The 22068-nt window shown below is 40.3% G+C and overlaps 1 protein-coding gene across 1 annotated transcript in view; it reads left to right on the top strand.

Annotated features, from left to right (window-relative positions):
• Window positions 1-329: 329 nt before the first annotated feature.
• Window positions 330-22068, top strand: part of LOC126297969 (histone-lysine N-methyltransferase trithorax-like) — a 118992-nt gene continuing 97253 nt past the window's right edge. Inside the window, exons 1-2 of the mRNA XM_049989285.1 lie at window positions 330-380; window positions 427-618. Coding sequence (XP_049845242.1) covers window positions 330-380; window positions 427-618 — 243 coding nt within the window. The remainder of the gene's footprint in view (window positions 381-426; window positions 619-22068) is intronic.

Raw genomic sequence — 22068 nt, 5'->3', positions numbered from 1 at the left:
CTAGTTTCTGTTATAGAACATGCATTGATTGGTAGTCACTGAAGAAATATAGATCTTAAAAAATTGTTTGTTACTTGCATTCCAGCAAGAACACGCATCTCATGGAGCAAAGTAGATGTTGTCTCCTCGTTCTAATTTGGTTAGCAGCTTTTTAACCTTGCAGTACTCTGATTCTTCAAATTCTGTGGTAAGCTGATAATGGTTTGGACATGAAATTTCAAATCAGCTCAGCAACTTTGCTGTTAATTTAAGTAATAATGATTCAGTAGTTGTGGTGACCTTATCATAGAAACTACTTACCAATAGTATTTCCCAACTGCACAGTGAGCATGACAAACACACAACTGAATAACAGCAAGCAAAGAAAGCAATTCTCATGTGTATTATAGTCTCTCCAGTGCTTTTACTGTTTGTTTACTTTTACAGACTAGGTTGCATACCTTGCCTCTTCCTATGGGGAAGGATAGGTCAGAGGAATCTTCCCAGCAGATGACCATAGACTTTTGGGAGAGCTATGACCCAGATGTGGTTTGCAATTTAGGATTTGCTTTAATTGCATCTGAACCATTCCCAGTACGAGCAGTTTGTTTTCTTTGTGGAAGTGCTGGTCAAGAACAAGTAAGTTATATTTGTATTGCTAGCTTATACTGAAAGAAAATTAGTTGTGAGGTTGCTGCAATGCAATTTATGTAGCTGACTAGTAAAATAATTCATACTTTGCAGGTTCAGTTTGTTTTTCAGTTGTGTGTAGAAAATAGAAAGAAAGCTTAGCACATTATGTTTCCTTTGTAATGTTTACCACATGAAAGTATTATTTAGTGTATGTAGAATTTTAAAGAACTCAAATGAGATGATGTCATGAACTCACAACTCATTCACTTACAAGGACAAGTACAGCTGTTGTGACAGTTCTGTTTATGCACTACAGTGATGGGTACAGCTGTCACAGTGCTGTAGACATGTAATGTGTTTCTTCTGCAGATCAGTGATTTTTGTAGTAGCTCTATTTTAATACCAGTAGCCATTATGAGTTTTGCGTGCATGAAACTATGCCCAAAGTACAAGCTTACATGGTTTAGTCTGTACTTCACGAGCAGAATGACAGCATGCCATACACGTATGAACAAGAAGTCATGATATTATTGCATCTTTATAAGAAAGGGATATTAACGATTAGAAGGTGGTGAAGATTTTGACAGTGTAAGTGATAAATGGGAAAGCAACAAGAATGTTAGGGTTATTGACTCAGAGGAAGCTGTAATGTTCATAATAAATATTGCTGATCTGACAAAAAGGTGTTCTGCAGAATGTTCGTAGGTGAGTGATTGGAACTGGGCAACTGTAGTTCATCATTTTGAAATATAACCCTCAGTTTGATGAATCTGCTGTTGCTGAACATAGCTTTATAAACAGATATGATCACATTTGATGAAATGAAAATCTTTTGCATCCATCTACCTACTGGGACTCTGCCTTTAAAGAAGTCAGTGAGATTGGAATGCACTTTTACTACTACTACTACTACTACTACTACTACTAATACAACAATAAAATCTGCTGGTGGTGGTGGTGGTGTTGGTGGTGGTGTTGCTGCTGCTGCTGCTGCTGCTGCTGCTGCTGCTACCAGGGCAACGGCTATACCCTTAGTGGTGCATGGAAATGGACACTCAATCCTTAAAGACTACAGAGAAATAAGGTGAATTATTTACCATCTAGCAGAATCAGTGTTGCACCTAGGTTCTTCTATCATAGACATCAACATTATCTCTGGTAGCATATGGAATTTCCTTGACTTTTTAACATATCTGCAACATAATTTGGCCAACAAATACGAACACACTATTAATATGACAGACACATTATGACTTCGATGACAGAGCAAGTCATTGAAAGCTTGAATTTATTTACAAATCATATGAAGCAAGAAATCTGAGAAGCATTTGTACAAGAATATCACCATAAGAACTATGTTCTCATATAGATTTATATGTTGGAGGCGAGTGGATGCATTCTCAATAGAGTCAGCATTTACTTATGTAGATATGATAAGCCATTGTGGAGCCGAAACTTAGACTGCTGGTATTGCTACTTGTTAGAGCGAATTTGTATTCAATAGGAAGTAATTTAGCACATAAATTGTGAAATTCATTTTGCATAGTGGGAGCTTCAGTGATCAACAAATGTAAAAATCTATTAGCTGACTGGTAACATCATGTCACTTGACAGTTCTCCCAAATTTAATTAAACTGTAAATTTTTCTCATCAGTGTATGTGTGTGTGTGTGTGTGTGTGTGTGTGTTAGGTTAGTGTTAATGAAGCAGCCTGCTAATTTTATGATTTTAATGTTATTGTCGTGAAACAGGGTTATCGCAATTAGTTACATGTGCCAAGTCAGCACCACAAAATATCTCTCTCACTGGAATGAAGGTACCAATAAGCACTGGGGTTTAATGACTGGTATTGGAATGAAGTGACTCATTGGCACTAATTAGGGCTGACTGTATAAAAATCGCTGACTCGAGATCAAATTTGACATAAGATCAAAAATTGAATTATGTTCAGGATTCAGCTCTGTTGTATAACGCTAAACTTGGACCCACCAAAGCAGGTTCAGATTTGATCTTACCCATACTTGGCAACGAGGCTAAAATTTTCTGGCGGGTGATTATTGTACTTCAACTGCAAATATTTATAGTACATCGTAATAGGCAGCATTTATTATTGAAAGTGTCTTGCTAGAAACCTAGGAGCAAGTAAACAGAAAAAGGAGCAGTCATCAAACAACTCTCAATACGAGAAATATTTGTTGCTGGATATTGTGTTGGGCCAGTATAAAGATATAATTCACTGAAAACGAAACGTTCCTGTGGTGTGAAATCTTAAGATTAACAGCAACTTGTACATTGCAGTCAGGGGTTAATTTCTTTTGGATGATTTCATCAGACAGTCTCAGAACCTTAGTTCCAGTTGCTTTACAGTACTTTTCTCCAAACAAAACCTCAACTTAAATGACTTGTTACTTAACTCCAACAATGGGCTCACCCTTTTATGAAATGTGTGGTGAGCTCGTTGGGTCTTGCCATCATCATCCTCAGTGAACACATCAGAATGCTTAGATATCTGTAAAGGAAACAATTCAATTCACATCGCATAAGGTTATTGCTGCAGCTTGTGGTCTTGGGGTAGCGTTCTCACTTTCCACACATGGGGTACCAGGTTCGATTCCCGACAGTGTCAGGGATTTTTCCTGCCTTGAAATGACTGGGTGTTGTTGTGTCATCATCATCATCATCATCATCATCATTCATCCCCATTACGGTCGGAGGAAGGCAATGGCAAACCACCTCCACTAGGACCTTGCCTAGTACAGCAGTGTGGGTCTCCCGCATCATCCCCTACACTCCTTTGGGTATCAGACATTATCATTATCATCAGGGTTACTGCACACAGAATTTTACCCAATAGTGATTCAGAATGTTCCAAAGCAGAGAGTAAGGTATGGTTTCAGTGGTATGGAATGGCATGTTAATGATGTTATGATTATCTTTATGACCCATAAGGTAGTGAAAGTAGTAAGAAATGAAAAAAAAAATGTTTCAAGAATTGATGTGGATTTGAACATGTGATCTTCTGCACTGCGGGGCACAGCATAACCTCTGAGCCATCGAAATTAATGAGACAGTATTATGAGGTTAGTGTATTTCAAAACACTTGCTTATGTTCTATTTATCAACACACATGGAATTGTCATAGCAATTTAAGGAAATGTTCAGTAGTTAAAAATTTAATACAAATGTCATAGTTACTCCTACTTGAGCTGAAAGAGACCTTATATATGTGATTTTGAATTATTATTGGCTGCTGTCAAAATTCCCATACTTAACTGTTTACTGCAAATATTTTGAATTCTCCTTTAATTAGTCTGCTGCTAAGTGTCTATAAAATGCCTTTGAACTAATCACATAAATTAAGAGTCATATCCCAAGAACTCTCATTAAGTACACACAGTAGCTGGTAATTTCCTTAACCTAACATTCCAGATTGAAAAACAGTATTTTGAGCATCAGCAGCATGGTAATGGCATAGTCACATATTTACATGCTATTTTTGTGTTAATAAGAACTTTTTATTATTATTTCAGTTGGTATCTGCTAAAAAAGCACTATAAACTGGGAATTAGAGCTGATCCTGACGTTGAACCACAAATTTTCGCCGCCAAATATGATCAGATTTCATTGTGATGTGATAGAGGACTAATGTTTATGCAATGCAGATTTCCAGGTTAACTTTGATCTGAGGTCATTTTCTGTGTTAACCAAAGGTTAAATGCTTCATACATTCAGCCCTTAGAGTGGTCAGTGCCAAAACTGAACCAAAATACTTAGTATTTGACACTGCTTAAAATGAAAATGACAGAATTGGCAATTAGGTCCAGGTTTCATTTTTTGAATATCAATTAAGGTAGGTGGTTAGTGTTTAACAAACTGTCGATAACAAGGTTGTTGGAGATGGAGCACGAACTCGGATTAGAGAAGGCTGGGAAAGGAGCTTATCCATGCTTTTTCAAAGGAACTGTTCGGCATGAAACTATTTACGGAAATCACAGAACACCTAAATCTATATGGCCGGACATGAACTGAGGGAGGCTTACAGCAAACTACAGACAAATAATAGTCAAAGATATCGATCGGGTCATGAGTTTCAAATGAATAATGTATCATAAAAAGAAAATCTTATTTGGAACATGATTTGGAAGGTGAAGTTAATGTGGGACCATAACAAATTATGTGCAAAAAACTACAGTGGAATTGATAATCCCTCAGTGGTTGTTGAAGACCATGTGAAACTGAGTCTTGTATAATTATTCTGTAATAAAGATGGTTTCAGGAGATATAATGCTCCGATATCCTCTTTACTTGTGTGGAAGTCCTTTAATGTATCACAATGACAGCTCTTCCCAAATTAGATAAACTTCATGAGATGTTTGAAAAGAAGACTTGTTTTGAAAACTAATTTTGAAGGAACTAGAAGTACATTTGTTGATGAAATGACAAATAATTCAAACAATAAATGTCATTGGATTTCAGATTTATCTATTATCTGGAACATTTTTTATTCACAGATCCTGAGTAAATGTCATTATTCATGTTAATGAATAACATTTTAAATTAATATTTTTATTTGTCATTGAGCATTTGAATAAATGTGGCCCAACTTGGGTCATAATCAATGTCCTTTGTGCATGTGCACACTGAATATTGGTAGCCTATGTACAAGTGAATGTAAAAGCGTAACATCCACGTGACCGTGGGCAATCGCTCACTCATTTATGTTATTAGGTGAGGCAGTATCAGACATTGTCGGCAACTTCTGCAGACATCCATAAAGTGTATTCACCCTCCCTCTCACACACTGCAGGCATGTGCAGACCCTGCAGATAGTATTACAGGGCTCTAGCAGACAGTGCAAGGTTTTCGCAGAAGTCTCCTTTAACTGTGACGTGTCACATTTGTGAGAATCTGTGCTCGTTCACTACAGAGAAACACACATTCCTCCTCGTATCTTAAGAATATGGACAAGAAAACTTTTTGTTAATGATAATGCAAAAAATAATGTGAAATTGGCAGTTTTTTTTAGCGACATCATGAATTGGCTGTTTTAACAATTTGTCATGCAGTTTGGCTATCTACCATTTCCTGTACAAAATGGCAACAATTAATTAATATTGATGACTGAAGGTAATTTAACTTTGAAATTGAATCTTGACTTTAAGGTTGACTTTCACATGTAACCATGAAATTACCAATCTTTTGTGCTTGTTCATTGCTTGTTTCAGTTTCACTGATGTAATGTTTCAGCATATTATTATTATTGAACTCATCAGTATGAAAGGTGATAAAAATTCTGATTACTTGATATACACACATCAATAAAAGTTTTGTGTCACGTCGGTTCCGAGAGTTCCGGAACCTGTAAAGAAATCTGGGATAGAATGTAAACATCATTTCTGGCCTTTTTATTGCTCGTGAAAACCAAACATTGCATGTTGTACCACCATACAGCAAGACCTTCAGAGGTGGTGGTCCAGATTGCTGTACATACTGGTACCTCTTAATACCTAATTGGTCCAGATTGCTGTACACACTGGTACCTCTAATACCCAGTAGCACCTCCTCTTGCATTCGTGTAGGCTTGTATTCTTCGTGGCTTACTATCCACAAGTTCATCAAGGCACTGTTGGTCCAGATTTTCCCACTCTTCAGCTGTGATTCGGCATAGATCCTTCAGAGTGGTAGAAGGGTCACGTCGTCCATAAGCAGTCCTTTTCAATTTATCCCAGGCATGTTCGATAGGGTTCATGTCTGGAGAACATACTGGCTACTCTAGTCGAGTGATGTTGTTATCCTGAAGCAAGTCATTTACAAGATGTGCACAATGGCGGAGTGAATTGACATCCATAAAGACGAATGCCTCGCCAATATGCTGTTGATATGGTTGCACTATCAATCAGAGGATGGCATTCACGTATTGTACAGCCGTTACGGCGCCTTTCATTACCACCAGCGACGTACATCGGTCCCACATAATGCCACCCAAAACAGCAGGGAACCCCCACCTTGCTGCACTTATTGGACAACGTGTCCAAGGCACTCAGCCTGACTGGGTTGCCTCCAAACACAACTCTTGACAATTGTCTGGTTGAACGCATATGCGATACTCGTTGGTGAAGAGAACTTGATGCCAATCCTTAGTTCTCAAATAGGCATGTTGTTGCGCTCATCTGTACCATGCTGCATGGAGTCGTGGTTGCAAAGACGGACCTTGCCATGGACGTCAGGAGGGAAGTTGTGCATCACGCTGCCTGTTGCGCACAGTTTGAGTCATAACACAATGTCCTGTGGCTGCACGAAAAGCATTATTCAACATAGTGGTGTTGTTGTCAGGGTTCCTCCAAGACATAATCCGTAGGTGGTCATCCACTGCAGTAGTAGCCCTTGGATGACCTGAGCGAGGCATGTCGCATGTCATCGACAGCTCCTCTCTCTCTCTCTCTCTCTCTCTCTCTCTCTCTCTCTCTCTCTCTCTCTCTCTCTCTGTCTCTCTCTCTCTCTGTATCTCCTCCATGTACAAACAACGTCGCTTCGGTTCACTCCTAGATGCCTGGACACTTTCCTTGTTGAGAGCCCTTCCTGGCACAAAGTAACAATGCGGACACTACCAAACCGTAGTATTGACCGTCTAGACATGGTTAAACTACAGACAACACAAGCCGTGTACCTCCTTCGTGCTGAAATGACTGGAACTGTTTGGCTGTCAGACCCCCCTCCGTCTAATATGCATTGCTCATGCATGATTGTGGGCAGGTTTAGTGACATCTCTGAACAGTCAAAGGGACTGTGTCTCTGATACAATATCCACAGTGAATGTCTCTCTTCAGGAGTTCTGGGAACTGGGGGGATGCAAAACTCTTTTTGATGTTTGTATTTTAGCATTCATTACTGTTTACTTTTGTGTGATGCCTGTGCATTAGTACTTGCTTGTTTTGCTTGCTAACCACAGAATATGTAGTATTCATGGTCCTTCCCCTACATTAAAAAATTCTAAAGGTACAGTCACAGACTGAAAACAAATATATTTATCGTACATTTTGTTTACCTGGATAAAGGCACAAAAAACTCCATGTTTGTCACATCGTGAACTCAGCTTGTACTCTGAACAGACTAAGCAAGCGAGGTTTGTAATTAAGAGCTCTGAGGTAGAGCTGCCCAAAACAGTATATTAAATTAAATTTCTCAGTAATATATTACAGAATTTAAATTATCAGAAAGCATTTAATGTATTTCCCATACAAATTTAAATAATGGCAGTCAGCATTTTTGGAACTGTTGATGTCTGATGTCAAGTGATTTTTTTTTTCAAACAGGTAGTAGCTAGTCACAAGGCTGCACCTTGAAATGCCATGGAGCTCTAATGTAGCAGAGGCTTGGGAGCATGGCTTCCTCGTGCTCTGGTGTTTCAGCCTACGGATGTCCTACAAACCTGCAAACAATATCCATGTTTCACTGCTTACATCAAAAGGGAATGAACAGAGTTTCTGAAACTTTGGTATTGAATCCCTGTCTCTGTATATCTCTCTTATGTTTTGGTGCATCATTAATGAACATTTAGTATTATTGTTCTGATAGTGTTTCAGATAGTCTTTTGTTTCTGCCATTGACTGCTCAATGCACCATTGGAATAAGTTTGCAGGTGTATCACCGGAGTGTGCTAGAGTGTGGTACCGCAAGTATCACCACCTAGTGAGAGTTCCATGAATGATTAGAGGAAAAGACACCCAAAATATACCCAAGGCGTGAAATGTGCCATGTTACTTTAGTTTTCTTGCTTGCTGACTGTAGTAATGTGCGCTATTATCAAGTTTCTTTTTGTTAGTCTATTATGCATGAATTTAATGAGTGTTATGTTTTTGCAAATAACAGCAGTGTGCTAAGAGTTAGAATACAACACAGTCTGAATTCAGTGTGCCATTTATCAGATAAAATTTTGGAACATGCGATTAGGATGGAAGTGAAGGCAAAGTATACACACAATTTCAACAGAGCAGTGTACAAGGGAGTACCAAAAGAGAAAAAAAGTTGGAACTATTTTTTAAAAGCTGTATATTTTCAAATTGTTTACAAACAACCTTATCCCCTTCAAAATACTCTCCATTACAAATAATACATTTGCCCCACTGGTGCTTCCACATTTTTTGCAGTCATCTGTAGAAATGGCTGACAGCTCCTCCCTTGTTTTTTCTTGACTCCTTCAGTGTTGTCAAATCAATTTCCTTTCATGCCCCTTTTCATGCGTAGAAATAAGAAAAAGTCGCACGGAGTGAGGTGAGGCAATTAAGGTGGATGGGACAGCGGAACCAAGCAGATTTTAGCCAAAAACTGTGTAACAGAGATGGGTGTGTGTGTGTGTGTGTGTGTGTGTGTGTGTGTGTGTGTGTGTGTGTGTGTGTGTGTGCGTGCAGGTGCATTGTTGTGGTGGAAGAACCAGTCTCCTGTCTGCCACAAATTGGGTCTTTTTTGATGAATATTGTTGCCCAGTCTTCTTAAAACTTCCAAATTGGCTGTCGACAGTCTGTGAACACAACCTTTAAAATGTTGTCAATATTTTCGTCAATTTGGACAGATTATGGATGTCCAGAACAAGGTTTGCAATCAGTCAACATGTTGCCACTTTTAAATTCCGCAAACCGCTTGTACACTTGAGTTTTTCCCATGGTGTCATCTGGGTAAGCTGTTTTCAGCATTAAAACAGTTTCAGCAGAATTTTTGCTGAGAAGAAAACAAAATTTCACAGCTGCACCTTGTTCATTAAACTTATCATAAAAAATGAAACGAGGACAAAACAGTGGCAGCAAGAGCAGTCACTGCAGTTGAACAGAACAAGCCATGTCACCAACAAAGGTGGCACTGAACTGGCAATGAGTTGTGCTATACACGCCTAATAGTAGAAGTGCGTACTACATAAGCTCCGTCCACGGCAATGTTATTCTGGTTTGTGTGTGTGTGTGTATGTGTGTGTGTGTGTGTGTGTGTGTGTGTGTGTGTGTGTGTGTGTGTGCACATGTGTGTAAGGGGGGGGGGGGGGGTCGTACTCTTCTATACAATACAGCTGAGTGATTGTATGCACTTTATCACTTAAAAAGCATATATTTGTGATACACAAGTATAAATACAGTGTGTAAATTACCATGGCAGTTGCTCAGGTTGTTAAGGTCAGCCAGTCACAGCACATGATCCAGGACATCATGGAAACATCACTCTTTCATCACATGAACACATAAACATTGCCATTTGAGCACACAAACATTAAACATGTGAATTTTAGGAATGAAAATACCAAAGCCATTAAGCGTGTAGCGAAGCTTACACATACCACATTAACGATCTCTCCAAAGCACGTTTTTAGTATGATTTGTTGTGGTAAACTGTCAGGAAATGTAACGTGAAGGGATAAAGTAGCTTCCTAAAGATTTTATGTTGGAGTTAGATTTTGAGATTACTTAGTAGTGGATAGAAAGAAGGTACAGTATGTAAGTATGTAAGTGTTCGGCTAGTGTGTGACATTGTCCCCCCCCCCCCCCCTCCCCTCCCTGTTTGAAGTCGTGGTTGTGGTGACAAACGACAAGCTGCACCTGATATTAGCTAACAGAAATGTTATTTAATAGTGACTGAATTTTGTAGACATTGCCATGAAAAGTAGTTCGAAAAGTTTCTATGTTATATACAATTGTGTTTATGCAAGTGACTGAAATGACGACACTGCAACCATGTGTGAGGTCACGTGACATCCCTTGCTCGCTTAAATAATATAGTGCAATCTGTTGCCACAACATGTATTTGGCATTCACATTTGTTGTCCTAGCCAACTCACCACCAGATTCTCATTTCAGCCTATCTTAGATTGGGTTATGCTACAGATCGATCTATCACCACAACCAGATCTACAAATTTCAGTCGAACACCCAATGTATGTCCTCACTGAAGCAACTCTTATTGGATCAAAATTCATCTTGATGCAAGATCTTCGGCTGTTCAGAATGATTGTTTCAGATCTTTCTCCAAAGAATCAAGCCTTGACCAGTGTCCACATTTTCTTGAGATTTCTCACTGTTTACTTTGAGATTGTTCACTGAAGTAGGATTCGCAATTGTAAAAACATCATGCTTGCAGTTACTGCAACAACAGACTATGGGCGTTTGAAGGTGATTCTTTGTATGCTCCCAATAAATTTACAGTGTTCTGTAAATACATCACCAGTGGGATAGTGTGGGAAAGAAAAGATACTGTATTAACGCACATGCCAAGTGAAACACACAAGGGAAAGAAATCAAACAATTCCAGTGTGAAAATGAAGGGACAAGCTTTGAAGTGGCTGAGAAGGAGAAAAACAACTGTGAATATATGGCTCAAAGGGGTATCAAAATGTTTTTATAAGCCAACATTCTGCTACACAAACTAGAAAATGAAGATTTTCGCAGTATGCAAACGAATTCATGGAAGGTAAGCTAGAATTACTGATAGTAAACAACATGATAATTCAGATTATTGTTTTCAGCTTGCCACTGTCTGTTTAATAAATTAATACATTTTATTAGTACAGATTCAGATTAAATTATTTTTAAACTGAATGGTAACAGTAGGATAATTTTGTTTAAGGTGCTGGTCCCATGTGTCAAGATAATGAGGACAACTGTTGTGCCTTAAGTAAAAAAGCAACAAAAGATGAAATGATGCAGCAGCTAGCTGCCAGTGCTGTCGTGGTAGCTGATGAGACCACTGACAAGAGGTTGTTGTGTTTTTGCAGTTAGTGAAGACAGATGAGGCCTAGAATGAACAAAACACTTTTTGTTGTTAGTGTACAGATTCTCAACAACAACTCAACACAGTGTGTTCATGCAATATTCTGTGTTTTGCAGAACTATAACATTTAGTATGACAATGTAAATCTGTTACTAGTGACAGTGCAAGGTACACGAACAACTGTGTCAACTCTTTTTAAAACAATTATAGGAGACCATTTGAGCTGTGTTCAGTATTGGACACACAAGCTGCATGTGATTATAAATGTTTCTTCATAGGAACTTCTCAAGTGGAACACTGCAGTAACTAAATGAAAGGGTGCTTTTCTGAATACTAAGAAGAGAAAACATTTATATCTGCAGGTTTCAAAGAAGTGGAGAGAGTCAAAGGCATTTCCTCTTCAAGTGTTAATGTTTTGAAACTCTTGGCTTTCCACAGTCATTTAAATGACAGATTATTTCCACACTGATGATATGCAGAAGTTCTATTGATTATCTTAATCCACATTTCGGTGATGACATAATTCAATTCTTGTGGAGGCCTTGTTTATTTAGGAATATGCAAATGTTTTTATGACAATAAGTGCAGACTTAGTCTTCAAAGTATCATATCGTCCATGAATGAAGTTCAAAATTAAAACAGCTGGAAAAATCTGTTACTGTGGCAGATGACGTTTTTTGGTGAAGAAACCAACAAGATGAATAATGTAAAGAAACATACACTTGAGGTGGAGATGGGAGAAATACTTAAAAGCACTGGATTATTCCTACAAACAAAGCTGTCTGTGCTCATGGCTACAGATTGGATGCAAATTTTTATTCTCAGCCTTATGGTTGTGCTTCATTCATAGGGTAGTAATCACAATTTCTGTCAGTGCTGACATGGCCAAGTGTCTGTCAGGTATATGTGGTGCAACAGCTCTTAACAATATAGATATTCTGTAGGGATACAGATCCCGTCAGAATATACTTGAACAGCAGCTTTTAGCAGGAAATATGGACGTTGTGAAGTATCTGCAGTCAACTACACTCAACAACCCGCAGTTAGCTGCTGTTGGGTTGAAGGCAGTTCAGCTTCCATGTTCCAACATAGACACGGAGTGGTTAGTTTCCCAATATATTGAAGTAGTGACAAATTAGAGGCATATCTCTCAGAAGAGAATTCGGAACTGATGACACTTGTTTCGTAGGAAAAACTTTACTTGTTATGTAGTTAAAAAGAGTCATTTTTCCTTTGAGCAAATCAATATGTTCAATGTATATATATATATTTTTCAGACAAAAAATGTGAATGAATTTAATGTTTAAAATAGTGTAATTGAGGGGTATATTTTCATTTTCAACATAGTACTGAAAAACAATGAAATGAGACAAAAATAAGGAACAGGCTTGAGAAATACACATTGAGAAAAATCAGCAAAAATGACTAAAATAACACATAAATTAGATATAAAATAAAACATTTTTCCCTGACGTGTCACATAAATAATTTTTGTGTGTGACATGAAGAATATGTTGTGTCTATCACTTGAAGTGGACGTGTGTTACAGATTGTCAGAGTTTAAAACATAATAGAATTTAGAATTCTTTAACTGTAAGAGATTTTGTTCCGTCTTTATTATATTATGGTTGCTGCACTCAAAATTGACAAATAATGCTTAGCTGACTTATAATGCCAGATGCCAAACAAGAAAGCATAGTGTCTGAAAAATCTGTATATGATGATGATTATGATGATGATAATTTAAGAAACTTATCAATGTTTCATACGTCCTGATTCAAAAATGGTAATATTTAAACTGTAAAGTAAATTCTCTTCAAATCCCAGTCTGTAAGTGGTCACCTACTTCTAACAAATATCCAAATCGCAAAGCAAATTCCTGACATACGCCATTGGTACAAGTATGACAGTATTCATCACAACCTTTGAAAGAACAACATGATATAAGCACTTCCATTATACAGGGTGATTCAAAGAAACATTTATGAATGGACATGGGACATGAGGCATACAACAAGGCTCAATAATCACATATGAATCAGGGGTTGTAAAGGCCATCTGTGGCTACTAAATGGCATTGCAGGCAGCAGCAACCAGCCAAGACACAAGTAGTAACAGAGAAGTAACTGATTTTGTGACATTTTACGACTTCCTAACAAGGAGCAAATTGTATATTTTCATCTGTGTGCTTTGGTATTTTAGTTTTGTCAGTTTCCACATGTTAATGTAATATTTAATAGACAAAGTTCTTACATTTTCGTTTGTGTTGGAAAGTAAAGCGATTTTGCAACATATTACTACACTCCTGGAAATGGAAAAAAGAACACATTGACACCGGTGTGTCAGACCCACCATACGTGCTCCGGACACTGCGAGAGGGCTGTACAAGCAATGATCACACGCACGGCACAGCGGACACACCAGAAACCACGGTGTTGGCCGTCGAATGGCGCTAGCTGCGCAGCATTTGTGCACCGCCGCCGTCAGTGTCAGGCAGTTTGCCGTGGCATATGGAGCTCCATCGCAGTCTTTAACACTGGTAGCATGCCGCGACAGTGTGGACGTGAACCGTATGTGTAGTTGATGGACTTTGAGCGAGGGCGTATAGTGGGCATGCGGGAGGCCGGGTGGACGTACCACCGAATTGCTCATCACGTGGGGCGTGAGGTCTCCACAGTACATCGATGTTGTCGCCAGTGGTCGGCGGAAGGTGCACGTGCCCGTCGACCTGGGACCGGACCACAGCGATGCATGGATGCACGCCAAGACCGTAGGATCCTACGCAGTGCCGTAGGGGACTGCACCGCCACTTCCCAGCAAGTTAGGGACACTGTTGCTCCTGGGGTATCGGCGAGGACCATTCGCAACCGTCTCAATGAAGCTGGGCTATGGTCCCGCACACCGTTAGGCCGTCTTCCGCTCACGCCCCAACATCGTGCAGACCGCCTCCAGTGGTGTCGCGACAGGCGTGAATGGAGGGACGAATGGAGACGTGTCGTCTTCAGCGATGAGAGTCGCTTCTGCCTTGGTGCCAATGATGGTCGTAAGCGTGTTTGGCGCCGTGCAGGTGAGCGCCACAATCAGGACTGCATACGACCGAGGCACACAGGGCCAACACCCGGCATCATGGTGTGGGGAGCGATCTCCTACACTGGCCGTACACCTCTGGTGATCGTCAAGGGGACACTGAATAGTGCACGGTACATCCAAACCGTCACCGAACCCATCGTTCTACCATTCCTAGATCGGCAAGGGAACTTGCTGTTCCAACAGGACAATGCACATCCGCATGTATCCCGTGCCACCCAACGTGCTCTAGAAGGTGTAAGTCAACTACCCTGGCCAGCAAGATCTCCGGATCTGTCCCCCATTGAGCATGTTTGGGACTGGATGAAGCGTCGTCTCACACGGTCTGCACGTCCAGCACGAACGCTGGTCCAACTGAGGCACCAGGTGGAAATGGCATGGCAAGCCATTCCACAGGACTACATCCAGCATCTCTACGATCGTCTCCATGGGAGAATAGCAGCCTGCATTGCTGCAAAAGGTGGATATACACTGTACTAGTGCCGACATTGTGAATGCTCTGTTGCCTGTGTCTATGTGCCAGTGGTTCTGTCAGTGTGATCATGTGATGTATCTGACCCCAGGAATGTGTCAATAAAGTTTCCCCTTCCTGGGACAATGAATTCACGGTGTTCTTATTTCAATTTCCAGGAGTGTAGTTTCTAATTAGGAGAGAGTTATTTAGTCTCAACTGAGTGCGTTGGTAGTCCAGTTTTTAATCTGTGCGGTTAATATAATTTCTTAGACAGGGTTCTTTCGTTTTTTTCAGTAGATTTCTGCAGCACATCGCTCTACCGTTTGTCAGCATAGTGTAGTTTTCCATAGCCTTTAGCATGGATTGGGACTGCGATTGCTGCGTGTGGATGTGAGCACAGTTGGTGACACTTCACTCTGAACTCAAGCTGTGATGGCTTTAGATACACAGCCTGAACCTGCAGTGGATGGGCGTCACTGTTGTGGGCTGACCATGGGGATCCAGTGGACATCCAGCACTCCTGAGTCCTCCAGTCAGTTTACACTGGTGGCCATCCCAGTTACTCTTTGCACTGAGGTTGGCCCCTCACTCGTGGTTGAGTGGGATGTCTCCTCGAGGCATGGCAGGTGGCAAAAGACAACTCAGGAGGCCACACTTAAGGCGTCCATGATTAGTCTGACAAAGAGTTTCCAGGTGCTGTCTGTGGCTGACGTGTCGTAGCTGTGTTGGGAAGGTACTAGAGCTCCAAGAGCTAATAGAAAGCGCTGATGCTCGAATTGTTATATGCACTGAAAGCTGGCTAAAGCAAAGAGATAAGTTCAACTGAAATTGTTGTGAGGAACCTAACTGTGTTTTGAAAAGATAGGCTAAACACAGGTGGCAGTGACATTTTTGTTACTGTTAGAAGTAGTTTATCTTGTTGCAAAACTGAAGGGAGTTAGTATGGGCAACCCGAATAAAATAATAGTAGGATCATTTTACCGACCACCCAATTCAGGTGATACAGTTGCTAAAAGGTTCAAAAATAACTTCAGTTTAATTTTAACCGTGTACCCAACTCATAACATCATCCAAAATTGTGCTTGGTCCATTCTCTGAAAATTATTTCATGCAGTTAGTTCATGAGCTCATGCGAATAGTAAACAGTTGTGAAAACACACTTGACCTCCTAGCAACAAATAACCATTAGCTAATAACGAGTATCAAAATGGATACAGGGATTAGTGAACAGAGGGTTGTTCAAAAATGGTTCAAATGGCTCTGAGCACTATGGGACTCAACTGCTGTGGTCATCAGTCCCCTAGAACTTAGAACTACTTAAACCTAACTAACCTAAGGACATCACACACATCCGTGCCCAAAGCAGGATTCAAACCTGTGACTGTAGCAGTCGCACGGTTCCAGACTGCGCGCTTAGAACCGCGAGACCACCGCGGCTGGCACAGAGGGTTGTCATAGTGAGATTGAATATTGTAATCCCCAGATCCTCCAGAAATAAACGAAAAATATACCTATTCAAAAAGCAGCTAAAAATTTACTTGACTCCTCCGTGGGAGACAATCACCACTCCTTCCAAATTAATAGTGTAAGTGTAGACCAGATGTGTCTTGAATTCAGAGAAATAGTATTGACATCTATTGAAAGATTTATACAAAATAAATTAATAAATGATGGAGCTGATTCTCCTTGGTTCACAAAACAGGTCAGAACACTGTTGCAGAAACAACAACAAAATAGAATAGCAGCCTGCATTGCTGCAAAAGGTGGATATACACTGTACTAGTGCCGACATTGTGAATGCTCTGTTGCCTGTGTCTATGTGCCTGTGGTTCTGTCAGTGTGATCATGTGATGTATCTGACCCCAGGAATGTGTCAATAAAGTTTCCCCTTCCTGGGACAATGAATTCACGGTGTTCTTATTTCAATTTCCTGGAGTGTAGTTTCTAATTAGGAGAGAGTTATTTAGTCTCAACTGAGTGCGTTGGTAGTCCAGTTTTTAATCTGTGCGGATTAATATAATTTCTTAGACAGGGTTCTTTCGTTTTTTTTCAGTAGATTTCTGCAGCACATCGCTCTACCGTTTGTCAGCATAGTGTAGTTTTCCATAGCCTTTAGCATGGATTGGGACTGCGATTGCTGCGTGTGGATGTGAGCCCAGTTGGTGACACTTCACTCTGAACTCAAGCTGTGATGGCTTTATATACACAGCCTGAACCTGCAGTGCATGGGCGTCACTGTTGTGGGCTGACCATGGGGATCCAGTGGACATCCAGCACTCCTGAGTCCTCCAATCAGTTTACACTGGTGGCCATCCCAGTTACTCTTTGCACTGAGGTTGGCCCCTCACTCGTGGTTGAGTGGGATGTCTCCTCGAGGCATGGCAGGTGGCAAAAGACAACTCAGGAGGCCACACTTAAGGCGTCCATGATTAGTCTGACAAAGAGTTTCCAGGTGCTGTCTGTGGCTGACGTGTCGTAGCTGTGTTGGGAAGGTACTAGAGCTCCAAGAGCTAATAGAAAGCGCTGATGCTCGAATTGTTATATGCACTGAAAGCTGGCTAAAGCAAAGAGATAAGTTCAACTGAAATTGTTGTGAGGAACCTAACTGTGTTTTGAAAAGATAGGCTAAACACAGGTGGCAGTGACATTTTTGTTACTGTTAGAAGTAGTTTATCTTGTTGCAAAACTGAAGGGAGTTAGTATGGGCAACCCGAATAAAATAATAGTAGGATCATTTTACCGACCACCCAATTCAGGTGATACAGTTGCTAAAAGGTTCAAAAATAACTTCAGTTTAATTTTAACCGTGTACCCAACTCATAACATCATCCAAAATTGTGCTTGGTCCATTCTCTGAAAATTATTTCATGCAGTTAGTTCATGAGCTCATGCGAATAGTAAACAGTTGTGAAAACACACTTGACCTCCTAGCAACAAATAACCATTAGCTAATAACGAGTATCAAAATGGATACAGGGATTAGTGAACAGAGGGTTGTTCAAAAATGGTTCAAATGGCTCTGAGCACTATGGGACTCAACTGCTGTGGTCATCAGTCCCCTAGAACTTAGAACTACTTAAACCTAACTAACCTAAGGACATCACACACATCCGTGCCCAAAGCAGGATTCAAACCTGTGACTGTAGCAGTCGCACGGTTCCAGACTGCGCGCTTAGAACCGCGAGACCACCGCGGCTGGCACAGAGGGTTGTCATAGTGAGATTGAATATTGTAATCCCCAGATCCTCCAGAAATAAACGAAAAATATACCTATTCAAAAAGCAGCTAAAAATTTACTTGACTCCTCCGTGGGAGACAATCACCACTCCTTCCAAATTAATAGTGTAAGTGTAGACCAGATGTGTCTTGAATTCAGAGAAATAGTATTGACATCTATTGAAAGATTTATACAAAATAAATTAATAAATGATGGAGCTGATTCTCCTTGGTTCACAAAACAGGTCAGAACACTGTTGCAGAAACAACAACAAAATAGAATAGCAGCCTGCATTGCTGCAAAAGGTGGATATACACTGTACTAGTGCCGACATTGTGAATGCTCTGTTGCCTGTGTCTATGTGCCTGTGGTTCTGTCAGTGTGATCATGTGATGTATCTGACCCCAGGAATGTGTCAATAAAGTTTCCCCTTCCTGGGACAATGAATTCACGGTGTTCTTATTTCAATTTCCTGGAGTGTAGTTTCTAATTAGGAGAGAGTTATTTAGTCTCAACTGAGTGCGTTGGTAGTCCAGTTTTTAATCTGTGCGGATTAATATAATTTCTTAGACAGGGTTCTTTCGTTTTTTTTCAGTAGATTTCTGCAGCACATCGCTCTACCGTTTGTCAGCATAGTGTAGTTTTCCATAGCCTTTAGCATGGATTGGGACTGCGATTGCTGCGTGTGGATGTGAGCCCAGTTGGTGACACTTCACTCTGAACTCAAGCTGTGATGGCTTTATATACACAGCCTGAACCTGCAGTGCATGGGCGTCACTGTTGTGGGCTGACCATGGGGATCCAGTGGACATCCAGCACTCCTGAGTCCTCCAATCAGTTTACACTGGTGGCCATCCCAGTTACTCTTTGCACTGAGGTTGGCCCCTCACTCGTGGTTGAGTGGGATGTCTCCTCGAGGCATGGCAGGTGGCAAAAGACAACTCAGGAGGCCACACTTAAGGCGTCCATGATTAGTCTGACAAAGAGTTTCCAGGTGCTGTCTGTGGCTGACGTGTCGTAGCTGTGTTGGGAAGGTACTAGAGCTCCAAGAGCTAATAGAAAGCGCTGATGCTCGAATTGTTATATGCACTGAAAGCTGGCTAAAGCAAAGAGATAAGTTCAACTGAAATTGTTGTGAGGAACCTAACTGTGTTTTGAAAAGATAGGCTAAACACAGGTGGCAGTGACATTTTTGTTACTGTTAGAAGTAGTTTATCTTGTTGCAAAACTGAAGGGAGTTAGTATGGGCAACCCAAATAAAATAATAGTAGGATCATTTTACCGACCACCCAATTCAGGTGATACAGTTGCTAAAAGGTTCAAAAATAACTTCAGTTTAATTTTAACCGTGTACCCAACTCATAACATCATCCAAAATTGTGCTTGGTCCATTCTCTGAAAATTATTTCATGCAGTTAGTTCATGAGCTCATGCGAATAGTAAACAGTTGTGAAAACACACTTGACCTCCTAGCAACAAATAACCATTAGCTAATAACGAGTATCAAAATGGATACAGGGATTAGTGAACAGAGGGTTGTTCAAAAATGGTTCAAATGGCTCTGAGCACTATGGGACTCAACTGCTGTGGTCATCAGTCCCCTAGAACTTAGAACTACTTAAACCTAACTAACCTAAGGACATCACACACATCCATGCCCAAAGCAGGATTCAAACCTGTGACTGTAGCAGTCGCACGGTTCCAGACTGCGCGCTTAGAACCGCGAGACCACCGCGGCTGGCACAGAGGGTTGTCATAGTGAGATTGAATATTGTAATCCCCAGATCCTCCAGAAATAAACGAAAAATATACCTATTCAAAAAGCAGCTAAAAATTTACTTGACTCCTCCGTGGGAGACAATCACCACTCCTTCCAAATTAATAGTGTAAGTGTAGACCAGATGTGTCTTGAATTCAGAGAAATAGTATTGACATCTATTGAAAGATTTATACAAAATAAATTAATAAATGATGGAGCTGATTCTCCTTGGTTCACAAAACAGGTCAGAACACTGTTGCAGAAACAACAACAAAAAAAAAAAGGCACGCCAAATTTAAACGAATGCAATACATCCAAGTTTGGCGTTCTTTTACAGGGGCTTGAAATGTAGTGCGGACATCACTGCGAGATGCTTATAAGTTTCCACAACGAAACTTTTTCTCAAAATCTGGAAGAAAATCCAGAGAAATTCTGGTCGTGTGTAAAGTATGCTAGTGGCAAGACAGTGTTAATGCCTTCTCTGCAAGATAGCAATGGAAATACTATTTACAAATGTGCTGGAAAAGCAGAATTGCTAAATGCAACATTCTGAAATTCCTTTACCAAAGAAGACAAAAGTAAATATTCCAGAATTTGCATCAGGAACAGCTTCCACTATGAGTAACTTACGAGGGGACCTTCTGGAAGGTGCATTAAGTTATGAGCTCCCACTTTGCCTGCTTATAGTGTGGGTAGGCACCTAACACACCCTAAAATTGTAGGTGCCAGTGCGGCCACATTTTTGAAATATTGCCTGTTTAAGTTTGGGCAGCTCTTTATATACAGAAAAGTTTCACTGTTGTGTCAAGTGAGCAACTAGCTGAGTGGCAAGCGAGCGATACTCCCTTCCAGGTGACCCTGGTTCGAGACCCGTCTATGCCACTTTTTATGCTTGTAATTCTTGTATACAATTCTTTGTGGAATTTTCATGATTAATTATAAATTAAAACAGGCATTTGAAAAAAAGAGTATCATAGACGGGTCTCGAACCAGGGTCGCCTGGACGGTAGTATTGCTCACTTGCCACTTGGGCTACTCGCTCACTTGACACAACAGTGAAACTTTTCTGTATATAAAGAGCTGCCCAAACTTTATCAGGCAATATTTAAAAAACAAGGCCGCATTGGCACCTGCAATTTTAGGGTGTGATAGGTGCCTATCCACACTATAAGCAGGTGAAGCGGGAGCCCATAACTTGATGCACCTCCCAGAAGGTCCCCTCGTTAGAAGTAGATATCCTTGGAGTAGTGAAGTAACTTAAAATCAATTAACAAAAGCAAGTCTTTGCGTCCAGACTGTCTACCAATTAGGTTCCTTTCCGAGTATGTTGATGCAATAGGTCCATACGTAACTGTCATATACAACCGCTTGCTCAACGAAAGGTCTGCACCCAAAGACTGGAAAGTTGCATTAGTCACACCAGTATTCAAGGAAGGTAGTAGGAGTAATCCACTAAGTTACAGGTCCATATCATTAACGTCAATATGCAATATTTTGGAATGTATATTGTGTTCAAACATTATGAATGACTTCGAAGAGAACGGGCTATTGACAAACAGTCAACACTGATTCAGAAAACATTGTTCTTGTGAAACACAACTGGCTTTTCTCACACACTAAGTGTTGAATGCTATTGACAGGGGATTTCAGGATTGATTCTGTATTTACAGATGTCTTTTGACACTACCACACAAATGGCTTGTAGTGAAATTGCGCTCTTATGGAATATTGTCTCAGTTCTGGATTTGTGATTTCCTGTTGGAGAGGTCACAGTTCATAATAATTGATGGAAACTCATGGGGTAAAACAGAAGTGATTTCTGGCATTCCTCAAGGTAGTGTTGGAGGCCCTCTGCTGTTAATTATCTATATAAACAATTTAGGACACAATCTGAGCAGCTGTCTAAGGTTGTTTGCAGATGATGCTGCTGTTTATTGGCTAGTAAAGTCATAAGAAGATCAAAACAAATTCTAAAATGACTTCGAAAAGATTTCTGTATGGTGCAAAAATTGGCAGTTGTCTCTAAATAATGAAAAGTGTTTGTGCTAAAAGGAACCCATTAAACTTCAGTTACACAATACATCAGTCAAATGTAATGGTGGTAAATTCAACTAAATACGTAGGAAGTATAATTACAAACAACTTGAATTGGAAAGAACACACACAAAATACTGTGGGAATGGAAACCAAAGAC

Source organism: Schistocerca gregaria, chromosome X (genome assembly GCF_023897955.1).
Source record: "Schistocerca gregaria isolate iqSchGreg1 chromosome X, iqSchGreg1.2, whole genome shotgun sequence".
In the NCBI taxonomy this organism is placed as follows: Eukaryota; Metazoa; Arthropoda; class Insecta; order Orthoptera; family Acrididae; genus Schistocerca; species Schistocerca gregaria.
This window is presented reverse-complemented; position numbering and strand designations above follow the sequence as displayed.